The 22439-nt window shown below is 43.3% G+C and overlaps 1 protein-coding gene across 1 annotated transcript in view; it reads right to left on the reverse strand.

Annotated features, from left to right (window-relative positions):
* The window catches only part of LOC147092775 (NACHT, LRR and PYD domains-containing protein 3-like), an 83200-nt gene that overhangs the window by 16148 nt on the left and 44613 nt on the right, over window positions 1–22439 (reverse strand). Inside the window, exons 3-4 of the mRNA XM_085976022.1 lie at window positions 17083–17175; window positions 12288–12454 (exon numbers count right to left, since the gene is read on the reverse strand). Coding sequence (XP_085832148.1) covers window positions 12288–12454; window positions 17083–17143 — 228 coding nt within the window. The 5' untranslated portion in view covers window positions 17144–17175. The remainder of the gene's footprint in view (window positions 1–12287; window positions 12455–17082; window positions 17176–22439) is intronic.

Genomic DNA, 22439 nt, shown 5'->3' on the forward strand with positions numbered 1-22439 from the left:
TCCTCTACCAACTTGCCCCCGCCACACAGTACTGTCCCCCGATTATCAAAGTCCATGACAAAGCCTTGGAAAACGTGGGCCACTTTCCATACCTCGGGAGCCTACTGTCAACAAGGGCAGACGTCGACGATGAAGTCCAACACTGCCACCAGTGTGCCAGTGCAGCCTTCGGTCACCTGAGGAAGAGAGTGTTTGAAGACCAGGACATCAAACCCGGCACTAAGCTCATGGTCTACAGAGCAGCAGCGATACCCGCCCTCCTGTATGCCTCAGAGACATGGACCATGTACAGCAGGCACCTCAAACAACTGGAGAGGTACCACCAACTCTGCCTCCGCAAGATCCTGCAAATCCATTGGCAGGATAGACGCACCAACGTCAGTGTTCTTGCTCAGGCCAACATCCCCAGCATTGAAGCTTTGACCACGTTCAATCAGCTCCGATGGACGGGTCACATTGTCCGCATGCCCGATAGGAGACTCCCAAAACAAGCGCTCCACTCGGAGCTCCAGCACAGCAAGAGAGCCCCAGGTGGGCAGAGGAAACACTTCAAGGACACCCTCAAAGCCTCCTTGAAAAAGTATAATATCCCCATCGACACCTAGGAATCCCTGGCCCAAGACTGCACAAAGTGGAGAAGAAGCATCCAGGAAGGCGCCGACCACCGAGTCTCTTCGCTGGGAGCAAGTGGAAGCCAAGCGCAAACAGTGCAAGGAGTGCACGTCAACCCAAGCACCCCACCCACCCGCCCCTTCAACCACCATCTGCCCCATCTGACACAGAGACTGTAGGTCCCGCATTGGACTCATCAGTCACCGGTGAACACATTTTTAATGTGGAAGCAAGTCATCATCGGTTCCGAGGGACTGTCTAAGAAGAAGGTGGTTATGTTACTGGACGAGTAGCCCAGAGACAACGGTTCAAATCTCATCGTGGTCGTTTCCTGAATTTGAATTTATAATTGAATTTGAAATATTTCAAAATAAATAGCTGATATTAGTAAAGATTGTCATAAAACCTAATGTCCTTTACGTCTGGTCGAGACGTGACGCCAGTCCATCACCAATGTGGTGGCCTCTGAAATGGCGGATAATGCCTCTAGAAAGAAAGATATAGAAGAATAAAGCAGAGTGGACCGCTCGGGTTCGGCATTTGATTTGGACACAGCGAAGGAATAGCCAACCCTGCAAAGCCCGCCTCACTAACACCTGGGGACTGGTGCCAAAGTGGGGAGAAACGGACCACACATTAGTCAAGCAATGTTTTGACACAGTGATACTTATAAAATCATATTTATCAGCTAACGTCCCAGGCACCTCCATCAGCATTCATCAGTATTTCCTGTCCCACCGGCAGGACAGACCACCAGTGTTGGGCCATAGTGATAAACACTCAGATGGATTTGCCCTGGGAATTGTTAACATTGACTCCGGAGCCAACAAATTCTCATGCTTTCAGGTCAAACATGTGCAAGGAAACCTCCTGCTGATTACCACCTACCACTCTCCCTCAGCCGATGAATCAGTATTCCTCAATTTAACACAACTGGGAGGAAGCACTAAAAGGTACCAAAAGGTGCAGAATTTACAGTAGGTGGGAGATTTAATGCCTGTTTCCCAACTAATTCGATATCAAGAAACGAATGAATGCACTGGGCACAGCACAGGTCCCGACAACATTCTGGCTGTAGTGTTGAAGATCTGTGCTCTGGAACTAACCGCACCTCTAGCCAAGTTGTTCCAGTACATCCACAACACTAATCTGCCTGACAATGTAGAGAATTGTCCAGGTATGTCATGTCCACAAAGAGCAGGAGAAATCCAACCCGCGCAATTACCGCCCTATCAGCCTTTTCTCAATCATCAAAGTCTTGGAGGGAATCATCAAAACTGCTATCAAGCAGCACTTATTCACAAATAAGCTGCTCACCGAGGCTCAATTTTAGTTCCACCAGGACCAATCGACTCCAAACATGGACCAAAGAGCTGAATTCCAGCTGAGATGTGAGAGTGACTGTGCCTGACATCAAGGCAGTGTTCGACGTGTGTGACATCAAGGAGTGTGGTTATTGGAGGAGAATCGTCTCAGCACCAGGACATCACTGCAGGAGTTCCTCGGGGCAGAGCCTTCGGACTAATCATTCCAGCTACTTCATCAATTACCTCCCCTCCATCATAAAGCCAGGAGTGGGGATGTTCTCTGCTGATTGCAGTGTTCAGCTCCATTTTGAATTCGTCAGATAATGAAGCGGTCCATGCTTGCATGCAGCAAGACCTGGACAAAATCTAGGCTTGGGCGGAAAAGTGGCAAGTAACATTCGCGCCACACAAGTGCCTGCCAATTGAGGAAATCTACATGATATAAGGGGTTAATTTCAAGTGCTTGCTTGGTAAAAGTTTTCAGACTTGACACAGGTAAAGAGTCGATGTGTAACTAGAGCTATTGCACGAACCTGGATTACAGCCAAGAACAGATGTCTGCCCACCTAATAAGAATGTAGAAGTGAAACAATGGGTTCCGTTTGATTTACCCAGTGACCTGATAACTTGCGACCGTAAGCAAACCTAGCCTCCCAATACACGATTAAGATTAAAGAGGACCTCCGGTTACACGAGTCATGCCCTGTTATAGATTAACGGTTGACTTATGTGTCCAGGATCCTTCTGTCAATATGTCATAAGACCTGATGATTAATCTAAAATGTATCCTGATAGAGGAACAAAGGAATGTCAATCAAACTTGTTTGTTACACTGTATAAATATGGAACGCTTACGCTGTATCATTGGAATAGTAGCCTCACCCCTTGAGTAGAGGTGCTGATTCCCCTTGCAAGAAGTGAAATAAAAGGCCTGTCCGTCTGACGAATCCAAGTGTGTATTGAGTCATTACCCAGAGCTAAGAAGTAAGGCACTTCAACAATTTGGAGGTTCCACCGAGATGGCTTGCTGTGCCAATTGGTGAGTTAACAGACGCCGAGTACGTTGCTCGGTTGGGAAAATCCCATCGGCCGAAGGTGGTGTTTTGCCACATTTTTGGGACTTTCCCTGCCAGAAGCATAGCTGCGCATAGTCTGTTTATTCCATTGGACAGTACTGCCATTGGGTAATTGACTCACAAGGTTCGGAGGTTAAACTGCCGTTGTGACTGCTTCCCTTTCAGAAATGGAACAGAGGATCAGCCATGAGGCGCTGACGCCCCGCGAACAGGATCGTGCAGAAAAGGACTGTATAAAGGTACCAGAGAGAAGGTTAAGTCAGGAATTTGATTAACTAAGGAGCTAGCGATTTACTGGAAATTGAACTAGCAAGGTTCCAGCTTGAAGTTAGTTGGGACAAATTGAAGGCCCTTTTTGCCAAAGATTTGGCTAAAGGGAGTAGGGTAAGCGAGTGGGTGAAGTTAGCTGGGACAAATTGAAGGCCCTTTTTGCTAAAGATTTGGCTAAAGGGAATAGGGTAAAAGGAGAGAAGAGTGGGCGATTGTCTGAAACACTGTCAATGTTTAATGTTTATGAGAGTGAGTATTTAACTACTTGTTATTATCAATCAACTTTGCAACTTTGTCCAGTAAGGCTGCATAGGTTGGGGATTTAGTAACACTTTGGTTATTGTTTAACAAGTGTATTGTTTATTGTTATATGTATTAATGTTTAGTCATGTTTGATCTGTAGAGGCGTCCCACGCAGATCATAGAGTGTTACGGAATTGTTGTATGTTTTAACTAAAATATTTAAGCTGAAAAAAAAACTGCAGAAGGGGTTGGAAAAGACCCAAGCCGGGGAAGTGAGTCCCGCGGCGGAATGTATGGTTGAGAAAATAGTGATGTCTTTTACATGATCCACTAAGCTATTGTGGATTCAGTATTTTCCCCAGTTAGAAATACCTTCCACGAGGGTTGAGAACCCTCGAGTTTTAAAGCATAAGGATATGTCTTAATGTGTTGTAAATATTTTTAAAAAAACCTTGTTGCAGTCAGTTGACTAAATTCAGTCGGGAAGTGCTGAGTTTCAGTCGCCTAGCCTCAGGCCGGTTATTAAGAGGGCAAATGCCCCACGTGAAGGCCGGGACCATAAAGTAGGCGCCGAAACTCTAAAGGTACTCGGAGTGACAAATGGTCAAGGACTTTGTGACACTGATTTGTAGTAAAGACCAAGAAGATTGGATGTGACTGTAATTTTGATACGTATGTATAGTTTATTAATCTGATCTGTAGGGGCGTACAATGCAGATCACGGATTGTCACGGGAGTTTAGATTGTTTTAAGTGAACCATTTAAGTTGCTAAAATGGGTGCTAGCACCAGTAAGCCACCCGAGAAAGGCACGCCAGCAGCCTTTATGTTAAAGAACTGTGGTCAATCATCCATTGATCACCCACCAAATTGGTCCAAATGGACTGTAAATAAGACTAGACCCTTTCCCTCAGATGGTTCATTTAACATAGAAAGAATTACTTGTCTCGAGGAATGTTTAACGGACAAGAGAGAAATAGAGAACAGCCAGATAAAAAGACTGCCTCTATGTTTGTTGAGTCAGAAGAAAAAAAAAATTACCCCGAAGAAACACCTTTCTCCTCTATTATGGTAGGATAACTATAGAAGGACGAATAGAGGGGAATATAGAGGAAGACGTGGTAGAGTAAGAGGGTATGGACGATCTGGTAATTGTTACAATTGCGGACAACCCGGACATTGGGCAAACCAATGCCCTGCGAAAAATCGTCAGAACCAAACCTCCAATAATGGACCTCCGTTAGAGAATAAATGTCCTAATTTCACTGTCCATAACCCTTTTTTGGACTAGTCAGGAGGTTACCCTACAAACGGACAGGGATTTAGGAGAAATAGAGACCAGAATTACTGACTGACACCAGCAGCCCCAGGCGCCACAGACCACCAAATGCCCGTTGTTTACGAAGGCACTCTACAAGGTAAATGATGCCAATCCTCACTGCACTCTTGCAGTAGCCAAATTTCACCATTCTAAAGATTTAGGACCTATGGTAAAGCGTATGGGCTCTTTGCCCACCTCGAAAACTTGGTGTAGGAGTGGCGCCACACTTACAGAATACGGAGATAAGGGATTTTCCGTTAGATTAAATCAGAAAATAACTTTCAACGGACTCCTGACAAGAGAAGAAAAATTGGAAGCAAGAACGTGGCTATGCCAAGAGGCTGAAACGCTTTTAAAACAATTACCCGATATTTTGTGGGCAAAACACCCAAATGAGGTAGGAAAGATGTATACTGCACAGCCCTATAAAGTTACAATTAATCCAGCTGCACCATTACCCAAAAGGTCACAGTATCCATTGTCAGAGAAAGCAGAAAAAGGAATTGAGCCAGTGATGGAATCATTGTTAAAACAGGGAGTTAACGCCGGATAGAATAAAGGTCGTTTGCAACACATCGTTGCCAAAAACTAAAAGAGAAATGAAGCATTTTCTAGGAATGACTGGCTATTGTAGACAATGGATATTGAACTATTTAGAAATAACCAGACCACTATTGGACATGAGCATGACAAATTTGGAAAATTCGCGGTTACCTGACGTTCTCGGGAACCCAGATTAAAAATGCACAAGAAGTGCAAAATCTTTTACTAGCTATTCAGAGACGTAAACAGATTGCAATTATTAAGTGCCAAGCGCACACGGGGCATTTGGACAAGGTTGCGCTTGGAAACGCTGCTGCAGATAGCGCTGCTAAGTCAGTAGCTATATCAAGTACTGAACGACAAGTTTCAGCCTTCCCCGTTAGGGAAAAGCCAGAGATACCGCAGCCCCCGTCCTTAGATGATGTGCTGACCCATCAAGATAGGGCCAGTTCTGATGAAGTAAAGGAATGGGTTGTTAATCATTGTTTTAAAAAAACACTGACGGCTTATGGGTTCATCATGACGGCCGCATGGTGGCACCCAAATCATTACTATCACCAATTGCCCAATGTGTTCATAAATTCACCCATGCGGGCAAAGGGGGGATGGCGGACTATATCCTCAAGACCTGGTATGCACCAGGAATCTCAAAATTGGCAAAACAAATTTGTGAAAATTGTATTATCTGCCAGACCATGAATGCAGGAAAAAAATAAAGAAGGTACAGCCCGCATCCCATCCGAACCCCATGGGTCCTTTTGTAGACTTGCAAATGGATTTTATTGAACTACCTGTATGTATGAGCGTTAAATATGTATTAGTTATTATTGATATGTTTTCAAGATGGATTGAAGCTTTTCCTTGCAGAAAGAAGGACGCTACCACTGTTGCTAAATGTTTATTGAAGGACATTGTGCCTCGCTTTGGGATACCAGCAAAACTGTCAAGTGACAGAGGGTCCCATTTTACAGGAACAGTGATTAAGGAACTATGCAAAGCCTTACAGATTAATCAACACCTCCATTGCAGTTATCATCCACAGTCGGCTGGACTAGTGGAAAGATACAACGGGATGCTGAAAAATAAGCTTGCAAAACTGTGTAAAGAAACTGGACTTAAATGGGTTGATTTGTTGCCCATAGCTTTAATGACAATGCGGTCTGCTACCAACAGAACTACAGGATTGTCGCCTCACGAGATCGTCATGGGAAGACCACAAAGATTGCCCTTTTCGGCACCTTTAACAGCTAAACAAATGGACATTCATAAAATGGAGGAAGATATGTTGAGTTATTGCATTGCACTAACCAAATACATTTCTAGTTTCCATCAACAGGTAAAGGAAGCCCAGGTCGATCCCGCTGAAGGAAAGTGCCATACTTTCGAGCCAGGAGATAACGTCTACATAAAAATCTTCAAGCGAAAGAATGGCCTTCAACCCAGATTTGAGGGACCCTTCCAAGTACTCCTGACCACAAACACCGCTGTAAAAGTAAAGGAGCGACCAACATGGATACATGGGTCCCATTGTAAGAAGGCATCAGTTGAAGACGATACACTGCTAAGATGAACTGGATTTGGACTCTAATAAGACTGTTCCCTTTGTTAACGATAATTGAAACTGCCATATTGATTTACCCAGATCCCCTGAAGGGCAAACCATGCATAGAAGAATGTGTATTTTTAAACAGTGATTTCTTTTATATTATATGCTATAACGAGACTATGAAGGTTCAGCTTCAGGATCACACTATGCAGGTACCCCCGTATCAACCCCTGAGTCTTAGGATTAGGCAGAATAAGATAGTAGAAGAAGATAGTGGACAGAAGCTTGATAAGCTATGGGTTACATGCCCCGATACTGTGTCACCAAGTGAAAGAATTGCGAATGAAGGAGTTATCTGTAGTGGTAATCCAAAGGGAGGACTGGCCCTGACGGCCAGGCCAATGCTTTGTAACAATCCAGTTACAGAGCCCTTTATTTCAACATTAGCTACTCAGAAAAGAAAACTTAATAAGACAGATCCAGAACAACTAGAAGATGAGTGGAAGGGAGCAGGATATAACCTAACGAAATTCGAAGGATGGTTTCATCCCCAATATGATAATCGAAGGAATCCAGAGAGTCTATTAGTGATGTCAATGGGAACCGTAAATAAAACAAAAGGAGACGTCTGTCTGGTAAACGACAATGGAGAAGGATTGATGGTTGGATGGAGTGAGTGCAAATGTAACTACACTTTGACTAAAACTACTACTAAACCACCGCGTGCAGTCGAATGGCCCTATTGGGGACGGTGGAACCTGTCCACAGTACAAAATTTGACTAGTAAAAAAATCTGGAAAGGAGAACAAGGAATAGGAATGATGCACCAGATATGGAACAAATTTGAAGCCTATAATAACACCTATTTCATCTGTGGGCATAGAGCATACCCTTGGTTACCACAAAATTGGACTGGGTCATGTTACTTGGGATATGTAGTGCCCTATATACATCATATTTCATCTTTGGATAGCCACCCTGGGACACGAGCAAAACGAGCCATTACAGAAACTGAAAGGTTCTTTGCTATAGCATTTCCCTGGTATGGAACAGAGAAGCTAGCAAGAGAATCTATAAACATGGCAGCAGTGTTGGAACAAATAGCCAATGATACTGCTGATGCTCTTAGTGATGTAAACGCAGAAATGGTGGCTATGCGCACTGTTGCTTTACAAAACCGCATGGCTCTGGACTATTTGTTGGCAAAAGGGGGCACATGTGCAATCATAAAAACAGAATGTTGCACCTATATCCCAGATAGCTCAGAAAATATCACCAACCTGGTAAACCACATAAAGGAGGCTGTAGAGAAACTACGTCAACCTGAACCGTGGTCCATGTGGGATTGGATTTCAGGATGGGGAGGAGCACTAGGAAAGCAAATTTTGGAAGCCTTAATCGCAATTGTGATGATAATAATTTTAATTAGTTTATTGATTGGTTGTTTAAAATTGTGTACAAAAGCCCTTTCCTCATTAACATCAACTCCCCCAGTACCCGTGATGTCTGAATATGAGGATATTAAGGGTGAAACCTTTGATGTGGAATTTCTTAAACTTAGCGAAATAGATTGTCCTTAGAAAGGACAAAAGGGGGGAATGAGGAAATCTACATGATATAAGGGGTTAATTTCAAGTGCTTGCTTGGTAAAAGTTTTCAGACTTGACACAGGTAAAGAGTCGATGTGTAACTAGAGCTATTGCACGAACCTGGATTACAGCCAAGAACAGATGTCTGCCCACCTAATAAGAATGTAGAAGTGAAACAATGGGTTTCGTTTGATTTACCCAGTGACCTGATAACTTGCGACCGTAAGCAAACCTAGCCTCCCAATACACGATTAAGATTAAAGAGGACCTCCGGTTACACGATTCATGCCCTGTTATAGATTAACGGTTGACTTATGTGTCCAGGATCCTTCTGTCAATATGTCATAAGACCTGATGATTAATCTAAAATGTATCCTGATAGAGGAACAAAGGAATGTCAATCAAACTTGTTTGTTACACTGTATAAATATGGAACGCTTACGCTGTATCATTGGAATAGTAGCCTCACCCCTTGAGTAGAGGTGCTGATTCCCCTTGCAAGAAGTGAAATAAAAGGCCTGTCTGTCTGACGAATCCAAGTGTGTATTGAGTCATTACCCAGAGCTAAGAAGTAAGGCACTTCAACACAATGACCATCTCCAATAAGAGAGTCCACCCATGTCCCTTTGTCATTCAGTGGCATTGTCATCGTTTATTCACTACCATTGACCAGCCACAAAAAAAATCATGGCTACTAGAGCAGGTCAGATGCTGGGTATTCTGTGGTGAGTGTCTCACCTCCTGGCCAGCCAGAAGCATCTCCTGCATCTACAAGGCACAACTCAGGCGTGTGATGGAAAACTTTCCATTTGCCTTGGTAGGTGCCATTGCAGCAACACAAGAAGCTCCACGCAATCCAGTGCAAAGAAATAATCTTAATTGGCAGCCCACCCACCACATTAAACATCCAATCCCTCCACCACTGGTGCAGCATAGCTGCAGTGTGTACTATTTACAGAAAGCACTGCAGCAGTTCACCAAGGCTTCTTTGACAGCAGTTCTCAAACACACGGCCTCTGCCACCTAGAGTCACACTCCATCCTGACTTGAACATATATTGCTGTTCCTTCATCGTCAGTGTAAATTAGAGCCAAAACGCACAGCACCCTCTACAGAGGGAACAGGACAAACAACTGTATGTTTTCTTAACCAATCAGATTGAAGAATCCTTACGCAAAATCTGAAACAGGAAGTTTCAGTTAGAATGTAGAATTCAATGTCAAATCATGTGCAGAAAGTGAAATAACGTGAGGGAAAGAAAGATTGCATTCAGACTGTATCTCACTGAAACATACAACATTCTTACAGATAGGATTTCATTGAAACATACAAGATTGTTACAGGGCTTGACAGGGTAGATGCAGGGAGGATGCTTCAACTGGCTGGGGAGTCTAGAACCGGGGGTTACACTCTCATGGTTGGTCATTTAGGACTGAGATGAGAAATTTCTTCACTCAGAGGGGGGTGAATGTTTGGAATTCTCTACCCCACAGCGATGAGGAGGATCAGCCATCGAGTATATTCAAGACAGAGATCGATAGATTTTTCAATATTAATGCAATCTAGGGATATGGGGAGAGTGCAGGAAAGTTGAGATGAGGTAGAGGATGAGCCATTGATCTTATTGAATGGCAGGGCAGGCTCGAAGGGCCAAATGGCCGAATCCTGCTCCTATTTCTTATGTCCTTATGTCCAGAGGGAGTGGAAAAAGAGACAGAAAGAAAAGGTACAAACATTTTTAAATTTCTGTTTGTTCAGCTCCAACAATAATTAAAATCCGAAGGAATGAGACTTCACACCTGTAAAGGTTAATTTTCAGTGCAAGAGAGGTGGTCTGGCAGTAATTAAGACTGATCACACCGTTAAACAATTAAACACTGGAATAGGCAAGCCCTGACGTTTCTTGACGAGTTGTGTGTGTTTCTATCAGGTAAGTACAGGAATTTTCTGCCATTCCATACATTTAAATGGCGAGTCACTTGGCGAGATACCATTCTCGCGCAGCTTTTGGAGCAGCAGGGAAACTCGGACAGCAACTTCCTGATTTTAGTGTTTAACTCTGCATGAGCGGTCGCTGGAATTTGCTGTCCAATTTATCCTTTAGTAATAGTGAGCGCAGTTAGCGCCACCGTTAGTTCTACCGTAAAATCTGGCCTATTGCAAAAATATGAAACTACCACGATTTCATCCCCCAGTCACTCAAATAGTGAAGAAAATGATACAGAAACCAAACCATTAAAGTGAGCGGATGGAAAAGTACAGGCTGAGTAATCTCAATTTGCTGATGTTCCCCGCTGGGGGATAACGTTCCACACCAAGAGCGCAGGGGCAGGTAATTTACCCAGTTGTGTACAGGTTTGGGCACTCCATTTCTAGGATATAAAAGCTATGGGAAAACTGGCGTGCAGTTGCACAAGGATGTTACCAGGGATGTGGAGTTACTGTTGGAGACTGCAATTTGAGAACGTTGGGCTCATTCCACTAGAAGTGAGCAGATTAAGTGAGGAGTTGTTATAAGTCTTCAGATTCTGAAGAGTTATGATCAGATAAATAGGAGCAGGAGTAGGCCATTCGGCCCTTTGAGCCTGCTCCACCATTCCATATGATCATGGCTGATCCTCTATCTCCATAACATTCCCGCTGTCTCCCCATACGATTTGATGCCTATTGTGTCGAGAAATCTATCTATCTCCTTCTTAAATATATGATCAAATAAATCGTTACTGATAGTTTCCACTGATTGGCCAGAGGGCACATATTTAGGCTAATTTGTAGAATTCAGGGTGAATGTTGAAAATTGTTTTTACACACAAGGTGATTAGAAAGCAGAATTCAATCCCACAAACTTTTGTGGAAGTAAGTCGACAATTTTTTGAAAAAAACTATTTCTATTGCTGTGTGGATAGAAAGGAATGAAGGAGTATGAGGGGTGAAAATAAGATTGCACCTGGCCTAATTGGGATACTAACCATAAGGCAGTCAGCAGGAGGCTGGGATTAGACTAGGTGGGATATTAACGTTAATGGGTAGAGAGCTGGTTGTTGGAACATGAGTAATTTGGTTTCAGGTCGACCGTCAATTATACTCCCTGCCCGATTATCATTTCCATTTAGTTCTATTCCATTAAAGGTAACTGACAGAACAGTACAGGCTGCTTGCTGTAATTTCCTGAAGTGCTGTCCCGGGGAGTGACGCTCCACGACAGGTTCTCCCGCCCGTATAGAATCTCTGCCGAATTTGGAATTGACCCCCAGTGATGCAGGGGGAGAAAAAACCTGCACAGCGTCGTGTTTTCAATCCTCATTTTTGGGGGGGTTAGTTTTCCTGTTTGCGTCTCGTACATTTTAAACATTTTACCATTTGTCTTTGTTCTTGAAATGCCTCTCATTTACTGCGCAGATGATTCTTCTCGTCTCTCAGTTCCTTAGTTTACGTTAAATAGTTTCCAGGTCAGTAAATTAATGGCCTTCCCTTTAATCCCCGTCTGTTGCCCCTGGTCTCTCCTTTTCCCAGTCCCACTAAAACTGTTTACCTTTGATTTCAGTCCACACAAGAGTTGTACCGGAACTGCTCCTCTGTTCTTTGTACAGATACTAACGGATCCGCTGGGTATTTTCGCCTCTTCGTATCATTGTTTCAGTTTCACAATACTTTCAGTTTTATCTATTTCTTTCCTACTGGGCCTGTTTCTCTTCTGAACATTCTGTGATTCTAAGGTCTGATATCCTGTCAGTTCTGTGATGTCTGAATAACCCAAACTCATTGTGTCCCTCCCACTTACCCGATGTTCTTGTCCACTGAAATGCTTCTTGTACATTAACAACAAGCTGACTCCATCCACCCCTCCTTCAATCGCCTGTTCCAGTCTGTTCCGATAGAATTTCGTGAACTGGAACAGCTGGAAATCGTCGCATTTTTTCAAGAATTCAGTGAGTGTAGAGTTCGGATCTGTGAACAAAATTGGAGAAAAGTAAACACATTATCGACTTTCTACCCGGCTGCTAGATTTCATCTTATACCAGACGGCTGAAGCCTCCTGTGCACCACATTGTCAAACACCTTCTGCTAACCCACATATACAGCGCATTTACAAAATTCCATCAACTTGTATAGTCACGTCTCCATAAAGCTGCATCTCAAGGTGTTGGGAGATTGGGCTCATTACTGGCAAATTATGTTTAGCTTTGATAAGTGCCGTGTTATGCCTGTGGACATGGTGAATGCTCAACATGCATACACCCTTCATGGAGAAGCATTAAATAAGGGGCAGAATGGAAAATCCGGGCATTCTAGTGCCAACATCTCTAAAGGTACTGGAGCAATGCCGTGAAGCGATAGCTAGAAGAGGGTGTTGGGGCCCATTCATATTTTGTCTTACTTCAAGACTTTGGCAAAAGATTATTGCTCAAGATAAAAAATCACAGGATTGGGGGTAACATTATGGCATGGGTGGAGGATTGGCTCTCTAACAGAAAGCAGAGAGTTGGGATAAATGGTTCATTCTCAGACTGGCAATCAGTAACTAGTGGTGTTCCGCAGGGGTCAGTGTTGGGTCCCCAACGCTTTACAATCTATATTAACGATTTGGAGGAGGGGACCGAGTGTAACATATCAAAGTTTGCAGATGATACAAAGATGGGAGGGAAAGTAGTGAGGGAGGAGGACATAAAAAACCTGCAAGGGGACATAGACAGGCTAAGTAAGTGGGCAGAGATTTGGCAGATGGAATACAATACTCGAAAGTGTGAGGTTATGCACTTTGGCAGGAAAAATCGTAGAGCAAGTTATTATCTTAATGGCAAGAAACTGGAAAGTACTGTAGTACAAAGGGATCTGGGGGTCCTGGTGCACGAAACTCAAAAAGTTAGTATGCAGGTGCAGCAAGTGATCAAGAGGGCCAATGGAATGTTGGCTTTTTTGCTAGGGGGATAGAATATAAAAACAGGGAGGTATTGCTGCAGTTGTACAAGGTATTGCTGAGACCGCACCTGGAATACTGTATACAGTTTTGGTCTCCATACTTAAGAAAAGACATACTTGCGCTCGAGTCAGTAGAAAGAAGGTTCACTCGGTTAATTCCGGGGATCAGGGGTGGACATATGAGGAGAGGTTGAGTAGATTGGGACTCTACTCATTGGAGTTCAGAAGAATGAGAGGCGATCTTATTGAAACATAAGATTGTGAAGGGGCTTGATCGGGTGGATGCGGTGAGGATGTTCCCAATGATGGGTGAAACTAGAACTAGGGGGCATAATCTTAGAATAAGGGGCTGCTCCTTCAAAACTGAGATGAGGAGAAACTTCTTCACTCAGAGGGTGGTAGGTTTGTGGAATTTGCTGCCCCAGAAAGCTGTGGAAGCTACATCATTAAATAAATTTAAAACAGAAATAGATAGTTTCCTAGAAGTAAAGGGAATTAAAGGTTACGGGGAGCGGGCAGGAAATTGGACATGAGTCTAGGTTCGGAATGGTCGTGGCCCTGTGGGTAATGGAGCGGGCCCAGGGGCCGTGTAGCCTGGTTCTGCTCCTACTTCTTCTGTTCTAATTCTGTGTTAGATTTCAGGAGATGGTTTTATTCCTGTTCCTGGCTGGGGTGTCTTATGTTCATTAATAACTCTACGCAGCTCTACGGCTCCACCTAGTGTCCACTATAGAATGACATGTTATTGATCACTACAGGGTGGAGATCGCCTTTACAGAAGGCAAGTACTATAGAAAATATAGAGACAGAGTGATCTCCTGGGCGAGTTTCAATCACCTAGATGGGTCGGAGTGGAATTTCCCAGATTTTTTCTCCCAAATTGGCGATTGGTTTTTTTTAAACTGGTTTTTCACCTCTCCCGGGAGATCACATGGGTTCGGATGGGATGGAGAGTGATAGTAGATTTGAGGTTAGGATCAGATCAGCCATGATCTTATTGAATGGTGGAGCAGGCTCCAGGGGCCGATTGGCCTATTTCTGCTCCTATTTCTTATGTTCTCACTTGGAACACTGTGTCCAGTTTTGGTCGTCTCACATGGTGGGTGATATTGAGGCTTTGAAACTGTTGCAGAGGAGGGACATTAGACTAATTCCCAGTATAAAGCAACTTCGTTATCAAGATAGGCTAAGAGTTTGGACTCTACACTTTAGAGAAGCAAAGACTTAGCGGTGATCTGATTGAGGTTTATAAGATGATGAAGGGAATAGATTGTGTTCCAGTTGACAGTTTGTTAGGGTTAGGTTAGGGAGGGTCAGGGGTCACAATTTTAAGTTGGGCAAGGCCAGATTTAAGTTAGATGTCAGGAGGTGGTTCTTTTCCCAGACAACAGTCGACCTCTGGAACAGGATGCCTTCTCTAGCGGTGGACGCTGACTCGGTGAATTCCTTCAGGCGAGAGCTGGACCTGTTCCTGTTTGGTGCGGACATCACCTCTTACAACAGGAAGACACTTCCGGGAATTCAGTGCAAGAGCGATCTGCTGGACTAGTTTCAATCGCCTAGATGGGTCGGAGACGAATTTTCCATATTTTAATCCCACAAATTGGCCTGTGCTTTTACCTGTTTTTTTCCACCTCACCCAGAAGATCACATTGCTTTGTTTGGGATAGCTGGAACAAAGTATCGACAAAGTATCACAATTGCCAGGGAAAGTCTCACTGGTCCAAAGGGTACTTACCTGTCCGTCATTGTTCGTAAAATTGTCAAATACGACTTTTCTACAGCTAGTCCGTTCCAGCCTCTCCTCAATCGCGAAATGCTCACTAATTCGAACTGGGTTAACAGATTTGAGGAGATTCTACACAATGGTCTCTGGTTACCAGGTTGATCCTCTCTCCACATTATAACAGAAACATTGTTTGGGCTCCTTCAGTCCACCTAAATATTTTTGATATCAAACGTGGGTTGAAATTCTGTGGTCAGTCCCTCCCATCTCCTCTCTGACTTCCGTTAACAGTCTGCGTGCATCATTTCTGAGCCCAGTGACTTCTCCACCTCGGCTATTTTACTCAGATCCAAATCCTTCTTTACAGTGATCTCTAACTGTGGACCCACATCCTCCTCTAGTACATCAATATTCTCAGTTACATCATTTTTAGAAAGTAAAGGAAATAATTTGTATCTCCCCAAAATTGCATCCGTCACAACTAGTTTCCCCAGTTCCACCTCTATCTCACCTCTACTGCTTGTTGACCTGCAAAGCCAATGAGAATTGTGCTATTTCCCTTCCTATTGCTGAGCTGCGTACATATGCATTCCATCTTACCATAGCTCGCTGGACCACCCTTTTGTTCTAAACCTCTCTCTCTCTCTCTCCCTTTCAGTCCCTTAAACCTCACCTGTCCTAAATTCTCCTTATGTGACTCGGTGTCAAATTCTGATTGATAACACTCCAGTGAAGCACATTGTGACGTTTTTCAACGTTAAAGGCGGTATATAGACGCAAGTTTGTTCTTGTTGTTGTTCTTGCGCTGTCATAGAATGCTTTATTAATACTGGCACCTACAAACTTTTACTCTTTCCTCAAAGTGTTATCACCAGAAATATTTCCCTCTGAATCCTGTGAAAACCAAGGCCCTGTCTTATAGATAGTAGATCACATCTCCCATGCTTCTGAATGTTTGGAATGATTTGTACACTCACATACACTACACTCAATACTAGCTCCAATGTTTAGAATGTTGACTAGTCCCAGTTTCTTTTTTTCCCAAAAACAGGTGACTTTATTTCTCTATTTCAAATCCTCCTTCCTTTTTCTTGTTACTACCTTTTTCACTATTTCAGCTCCAACATTTTTATTAATTCCGCTCTCTAGTCTCCGATCCGGATATTTCCCACTCTCCAGTCACATCCACTGATACCCTCCCACCTTTTCTGTAAAACCATTATTGTTAGTCGGTACAGAGGGCGACCGTCCCTTCCCTTCCAACTGAACTCACTCTAGTGCCCCAAAGGACGTGAACCCTTCCCTCCTGCTCCAGCCCTCAGCCGCACATTGACCAGCCTCATATTTCCCTCCATACGCAGCCCAGTGTAAAACAATCCGAAGATCACCACCTTGAGGCCCGGTTTCTTAGTTTCGTGCCTAACTCTTAATATTCCCTCTATAACCGTATTTCTATCCGTCTCACTGGTACCGATCATGGCTATTTTCTGCTCTCCTTTCCTTCCCAGTTGTGGTCCCACCTGTTCCTGGATGTTCTTCCCTCTGGCACAAGGGAGGCAACTAACCATTCGGGACCTGCTCACGGCTGCAGAAGAGGTTGCTTATTCACCTGACTGTACAATCTGCCACCAGTATCGCTCTCCTATTCGTGTGGCCCACCTGCTCTCACCCCCACCCCACTCGGGGTGGCTCCCTGGAGTCATACTGTTTCTCAGGAAGACCCTCCTCTGAGTCACTCTCTATCTACCTTACAGTCCCCATCTATTGGACAGTTCCAGTGCTCAGAGGCTCCCTCCACCTGTGACTGTGATGCCCCTCTACTCAGTCCCTGTCCTGTTCTCTCTTCCTGTGTGAGCTGCATGTTCTTGCACTAGATCTGGGCCTTTTGCAAGGACAGAAATTGTATTTTAAAAGAGTTTTGTGAAAATACCTGTGTCCATTCTCATTCTTGAAGATGTTGCATCTTCTCCCCTGTTTGGACTTTCAGCCATGGTGCTGACAGGCGTTGCCAGATTCTGATGCTCTGTAACAAATATAATAATAGGAGGGTTAGACGGAAGTATTAAAATGAGGAGAGCGTTGCCTTGTTAAACATGATATCAAGTCCCTCCTCCCCCATCAGTACAACAGCTGTTAGCTCTGGGATCTCAGAAAACTCCATGAATACACAACTGGTAGATTTGACTGCTGTTTTACAATCATAATTCTCCACTTGTGTGTGCGTCCGTGCACGTGCGTCCATTGAAACTATCGATCAGCGCACTTTCCTTTGCCCACTGTGGAAATGTAAAAGCGATTCCGGTAATTCAGTACCAGTTTGAGACTTTGTAAAATTCAGCACTTTGCTGTTTCACTAACGCTGCCACAAGGAGAATGTATCAGAAATGATTTGTGGTAAAATAATAGGGAACACTAACACCTTTTATAAACATGAAAGAATAGCCCAAGGAAAGGTGGGGCCGATTAAGGACCAAAAAGGCAATCATCTTGTGGAAGCAGAGGGCATGGCTGAGGTACTAAATTAACACTTTACATCTGTATTCACTAAAGGAGAGGCTGCTGCCAATCGTACAGTAAAGGAGGAGGTGATAGAGAAATTGGACAGTATATAAATAGAGGACGATGTACTAAAACGGTTGGCAGGGCTAAAAGTAGAAATGTCACCTGCTCTGCCACAACCTTCCAATTGTTCGATATGAGAAAGGTGCCAGAGGACTGGAGGGTTGCAAATGTTACTTCCCTGTTCAAAAAAGGAGAGAGTTATGAACCAAATAACTACAGGTGACTCAGCTTAACATCAGTGTTGAGGAAATCTTCAGGACACAATTTCCGAAACAAAATTAATTACACTTGGAAGAACCTGGGTTAATTAGCGACAGCCAAAATGGATTTTTTTTTAAAACGCAAATCAAATCTGTTTGACTTGATTGAGTTAATCGATGAAATAGGAGAAGGTCGATGTAGGTAGTGCAGTTGATGTTCTGTATGTGGACTTTCAGAAGGCGTTTGATAAATTGCCTCATAACAGTCTGGTTAACAAAATTGAAGCCAATGATATTAAAGGAGCAGTGGCAGCGTGGATACTAAATTGGTGAAGGGACAGAAAACAGACAGTAGTTGTGAACCGATACTTTTCACACTGGAGGGAAGTATATAGTGGTGTCCCCAGGGGTCGGTATTAGGACCACTACTCTGATATATTTTAGTGACCTGGACTTAGGTCTACAGAGCATAATTAAAAAGTTTGTCAATGACACAAATCTCAGAAAAGTCATAAACCGTGAGGAGGATAGCAGGAGACTTCTGGAGGAAATAAATGGTCTAGTGAAATGGGCAGACACATGGCAGGTCAAATTTAATGCAGAGAAGGGTGAACTGATGCATTCTGGAAGGAAGAATGAGGAGATGCAATTTAAACCAACTGGTACAATTGATGCATTTTGGAAGGAAGAATGAGGAGATGCAATTTAAACCAACTGGTACAATTTAAATGGGTTGCAGGAACAAAAAAACTTGGGGGTATAGATACAGAAATCATTGACGGTGGCAGGACAGGACGATAAGGCTTTTAGAAAAGTATACAGGACCATTGGCTTTATAGAGGCATGGGAACATAGGAACAGAAGTAGGCCATTCATTCATTTGAGCTGGTTCCTCCATTCAATTCGATCATGGCTCAGCTGTATCTTAACTCCACCTACCCGCCTTGGCTCCATAACCCTAAATACCATTGCCTAACAAAAATCTATCAATCACAGTTTTGCAATTTTCAATTCACCGAGCCTCAACAGCTTTTTGAGGGCGAGTGCTCCAGATTTCCACGACACTGTGACTGAGGAAGTGCTTTCTAACATCACCCCTGAACGGCCGAGCTCAGCAGTTAAGTTTATGCGCCCTTTTTCTGGACTGATCCACCAAAGGAAATAGTTTAAATCTTTCTATCCCAGTAATACATTTGATCATCTTAAACACCTCAGTTAGATCACCCCTTACTTTTGTATAATCAAGGGAGTAAAAGCTTCGTCTATTTAATCTATCCTCATACATTAAAGCTTTTATCCCCGGTATCGTTCTGGTGAATGAGCTGCACCACCTCCAAAGCCAAGATATTGTTGCCGAGGTGCGGTGCCCAGAACTAAACACAGTTCACTAAATGGGTCTAACCAGAGCTCTGAACAGCTGGAACAGAACTTCTACCCCTTTGTATTCCAGCCCTCGAGATAATGGCCAACATTCCATTAGAATTTTACTTATTTTTGGTACCTATCATCTAGCTTCTAGTGATTTCTGTACTTGGACCCCTAGTTCTCGCTGCTCATCCACACTTCCTAACTTCTAACCATTTAGAAAATTTGCTGATCTATTCTATTTAGGTCCAACGTGAATGACATTTTTTCCTGAAGTGAGGGGAGTGCAGCAAACTCACTCCATTCATTCCAGGAGGGTAGGTTCTCCGGCATTCTGAATGTTATTTAATATTGGTGTCGCGAGTCTAACGCCCTTGAACTGTGTCAAGATGTAATTATAGTGGGAGGGGGCTCCCCTGGAGTATAAACACAGCACAGACCACTTGGGCCGAATGGACCGTTTCCCTGCTACAGTTTCTATGTAACTCTAATCTGCCCTGAACAGTCACAAGCTACAATCTCTGTGACCATGGTGTGTAACCCTTCCTTGTCCATCATTCACCTTCCCACAGCATTCGATATGGTCTCCTCTGGCATCCTTTTCCATGTCATGGCCTCCATTGTCCATTCCATAAAACTGATCCTCGTGTGTTTACTGTCCTAGCTCTCCGACCGCAGACAGCAAATCTCCAGCAGTGGGTTAACTTTCGTCCTTCTATCCACACCTATACTGCAGGCCAATATTGAACCGATGATGCTGCTTCTGCTGCGTAGTAACCGATTACTGTAGCGCCAGAGGCAGATTTGATTGTTTCAATATCTGCTTCTTGGGATTTGCCGGTGGATTCAAATCTCTGTGCTGAGATCGCTTCATCGTGCACCTTCATTGACTAGGCAAGGCTGCATCATAGAATCATAGTATGATACAGCTCAGAAGGAGGTCATTCCGTCCGTCGTGCCTGTGCTGACTCTTTGGAAGAGCTATCCCATTATTAACACTGTCCCTCTTTCCTCATAGTCCTGTAAATGTTTTCCCTTCAAGTATTTATCCACTTCTCTTTTCAATGTTACAATAGAACCTGCTTCCACCACCATTTCGGGCAATGCATTCCAGATCACACTAACTCGCTGTGTGACAGAATGTTTCCTCACAGTGCCTGCGGCTCTTCTTCCACTCACTTTAAATCTGCGTCATCTGGTTACCGACCCTTCTGCCACAGGAAAGTTTTCCTCATTTACTGATCAAAATCATGACTGGTTTTGAACAGCTCTATAAAATCTTCGTTTAACCATCTCTGCTCGAAACAGAACAAACCAATCTCTCCCCATAACTGAAGTCGCTCAACCTTGGTACAATTCTTTCAAATCTCTTCTGCACCGTCTCCAAGGCCTTGATATCCTTCCTAAGGTTTGGCACCAGAAATGAAAACCATACTCCAGCTGAGACCTAACCAGTCTTTATAACTATTTAACATAAATTCCTTGCTCTTATTTGCTATTCCTCTATTAATAAAGCCAAATGCATCACTTGTGGTGTCAGCACTTGACTAATGAGCACTGTAGGAGGTGAGGAATTCACCACTGCTCCACTAATATTAAACTAATGTGCAATGTTATCAGTTGTGTAACTTTAAACAGATTGGTGACACACAACATTTTTGTTTGCAATATCTATAGGGGTCTTACAATCTCCGCAAATGCCTTAAATACATAACTGGTTTGATCTGACTGCTGTTTTACAATTATAATTTTTCATGTGTTTCGCTGTGTGTGTCCACGCACGTGCGTCTAACAAACTGAGTCAGCGTCCTTTCCTTTCCCCATTGTGAAAATTTAAAAGCGATTTAGTCTCGGGTCAGTAATTTCTACAAACTATAGTTGAAGTTATTCGCCGGCATTAAATTTTAACCAAGTTTGAGACCTTGGAAAATTCAGTTTTCTGCTGTTTCACACACGCAGACATTGGTATAATACACACGACAGCAACAACATCACAGTAGAGAATCAAGATGAATACAGAAAGTACAGAGGAGAAATGAAAAAAAGGAAATAAGAGGGGCGAAGATAATGCGTGAGAAAAGAATAGTGGCAATATAGTATGCAACACTACATATATATATAAAGCATATAAAAGGACAGTCAAGCGATTAATGACAAAATGAGTTTATCTTGTGGATGCAGTGGGCATGGCTGAGGTACTAAATGAGTACTTTGCATCTGTCTTCACTCAAGAGGAGGATGCTGCCAAAGTTACAGTAAAGGAGAATCTAGCCAAGAAATTGGACAGGATATAAATAGATAAGGAGGAGGTACTGAAACGGTTCACAGCGCTCAAAGCATAAAAGTCACATGGTCTGGATTGGATGCATCCTAGGTTGCTGAGAGAAGTAAGGGTGGAAATTGTGGAGGCTCTGACCACAATCATTGAATCCTCCTTGTATAAGGGAGTGGTGCCAGAGTGCTGGAGAATTGCAAATGTTACTCAACTGTTTAAAAATGGAGAGTGTGATAAAACAAATAACTACAGGTGAATCAGTCTAACTTAGTGGAAACTTCACAAGACAAATCATTGAGACAATAGCCAGAGTCAAAATTACTTGTCACTTGGAAGAATATTGGTTAACAAACGGCAGCCTAAATAGATTGGTTAAAGGCAAATCAAGTCTGACTTTTCTGATTTCTTCAATGAAATAAGATAGCGGACTTTTGAATGTTGTACAGTTGATGTTGTGTACGTGGAATTTTAGATGTCATTTGATGAATTACCACAGAATAGACTTGTTGGCAAAATTGAAGCCACTGATATTAAAGGTGCAAAGTTAGCGTGGATACTAAATTAGCTAATTGACAGTAGGCAGAAAGTTGTGGTGAATGGATGTTTTTTCAAACTGGAGAGAAGTATACAGTGGTATCCTCAGGGTTTGGTATTATGAACATTGCTCCTTTGATATATATATTACTCAGCTGGACCTGGGTGTACTCGGAAAAGTCCTAATCCCTGAGGAGGATCGTAGAAGGTTTCAAGAGGACATAAACCATCTGATGAAATGGACAGACATATGGCAGGTGAAAATTTATGCAGAAGTGTGCAGTGATGCATTTTGGAAGAAGGGATGAGGAGATGCAACATAAACAAAATCGTACAAGAGTAAAGGGCTGC

This window comes from Somniosus microcephalus, unplaced genomic scaffold (assembly GCF_052327205.1).
Source record: "Somniosus microcephalus isolate GS21.2 unplaced genomic scaffold, FLI_Smic_1.0 unresolved_chr2, whole genome shotgun sequence".
NCBI classification, from domain to species: Eukaryota; Metazoa; Chordata; class Chondrichthyes; order Squaliformes; family Somniosidae; genus Somniosus; species Somniosus microcephalus.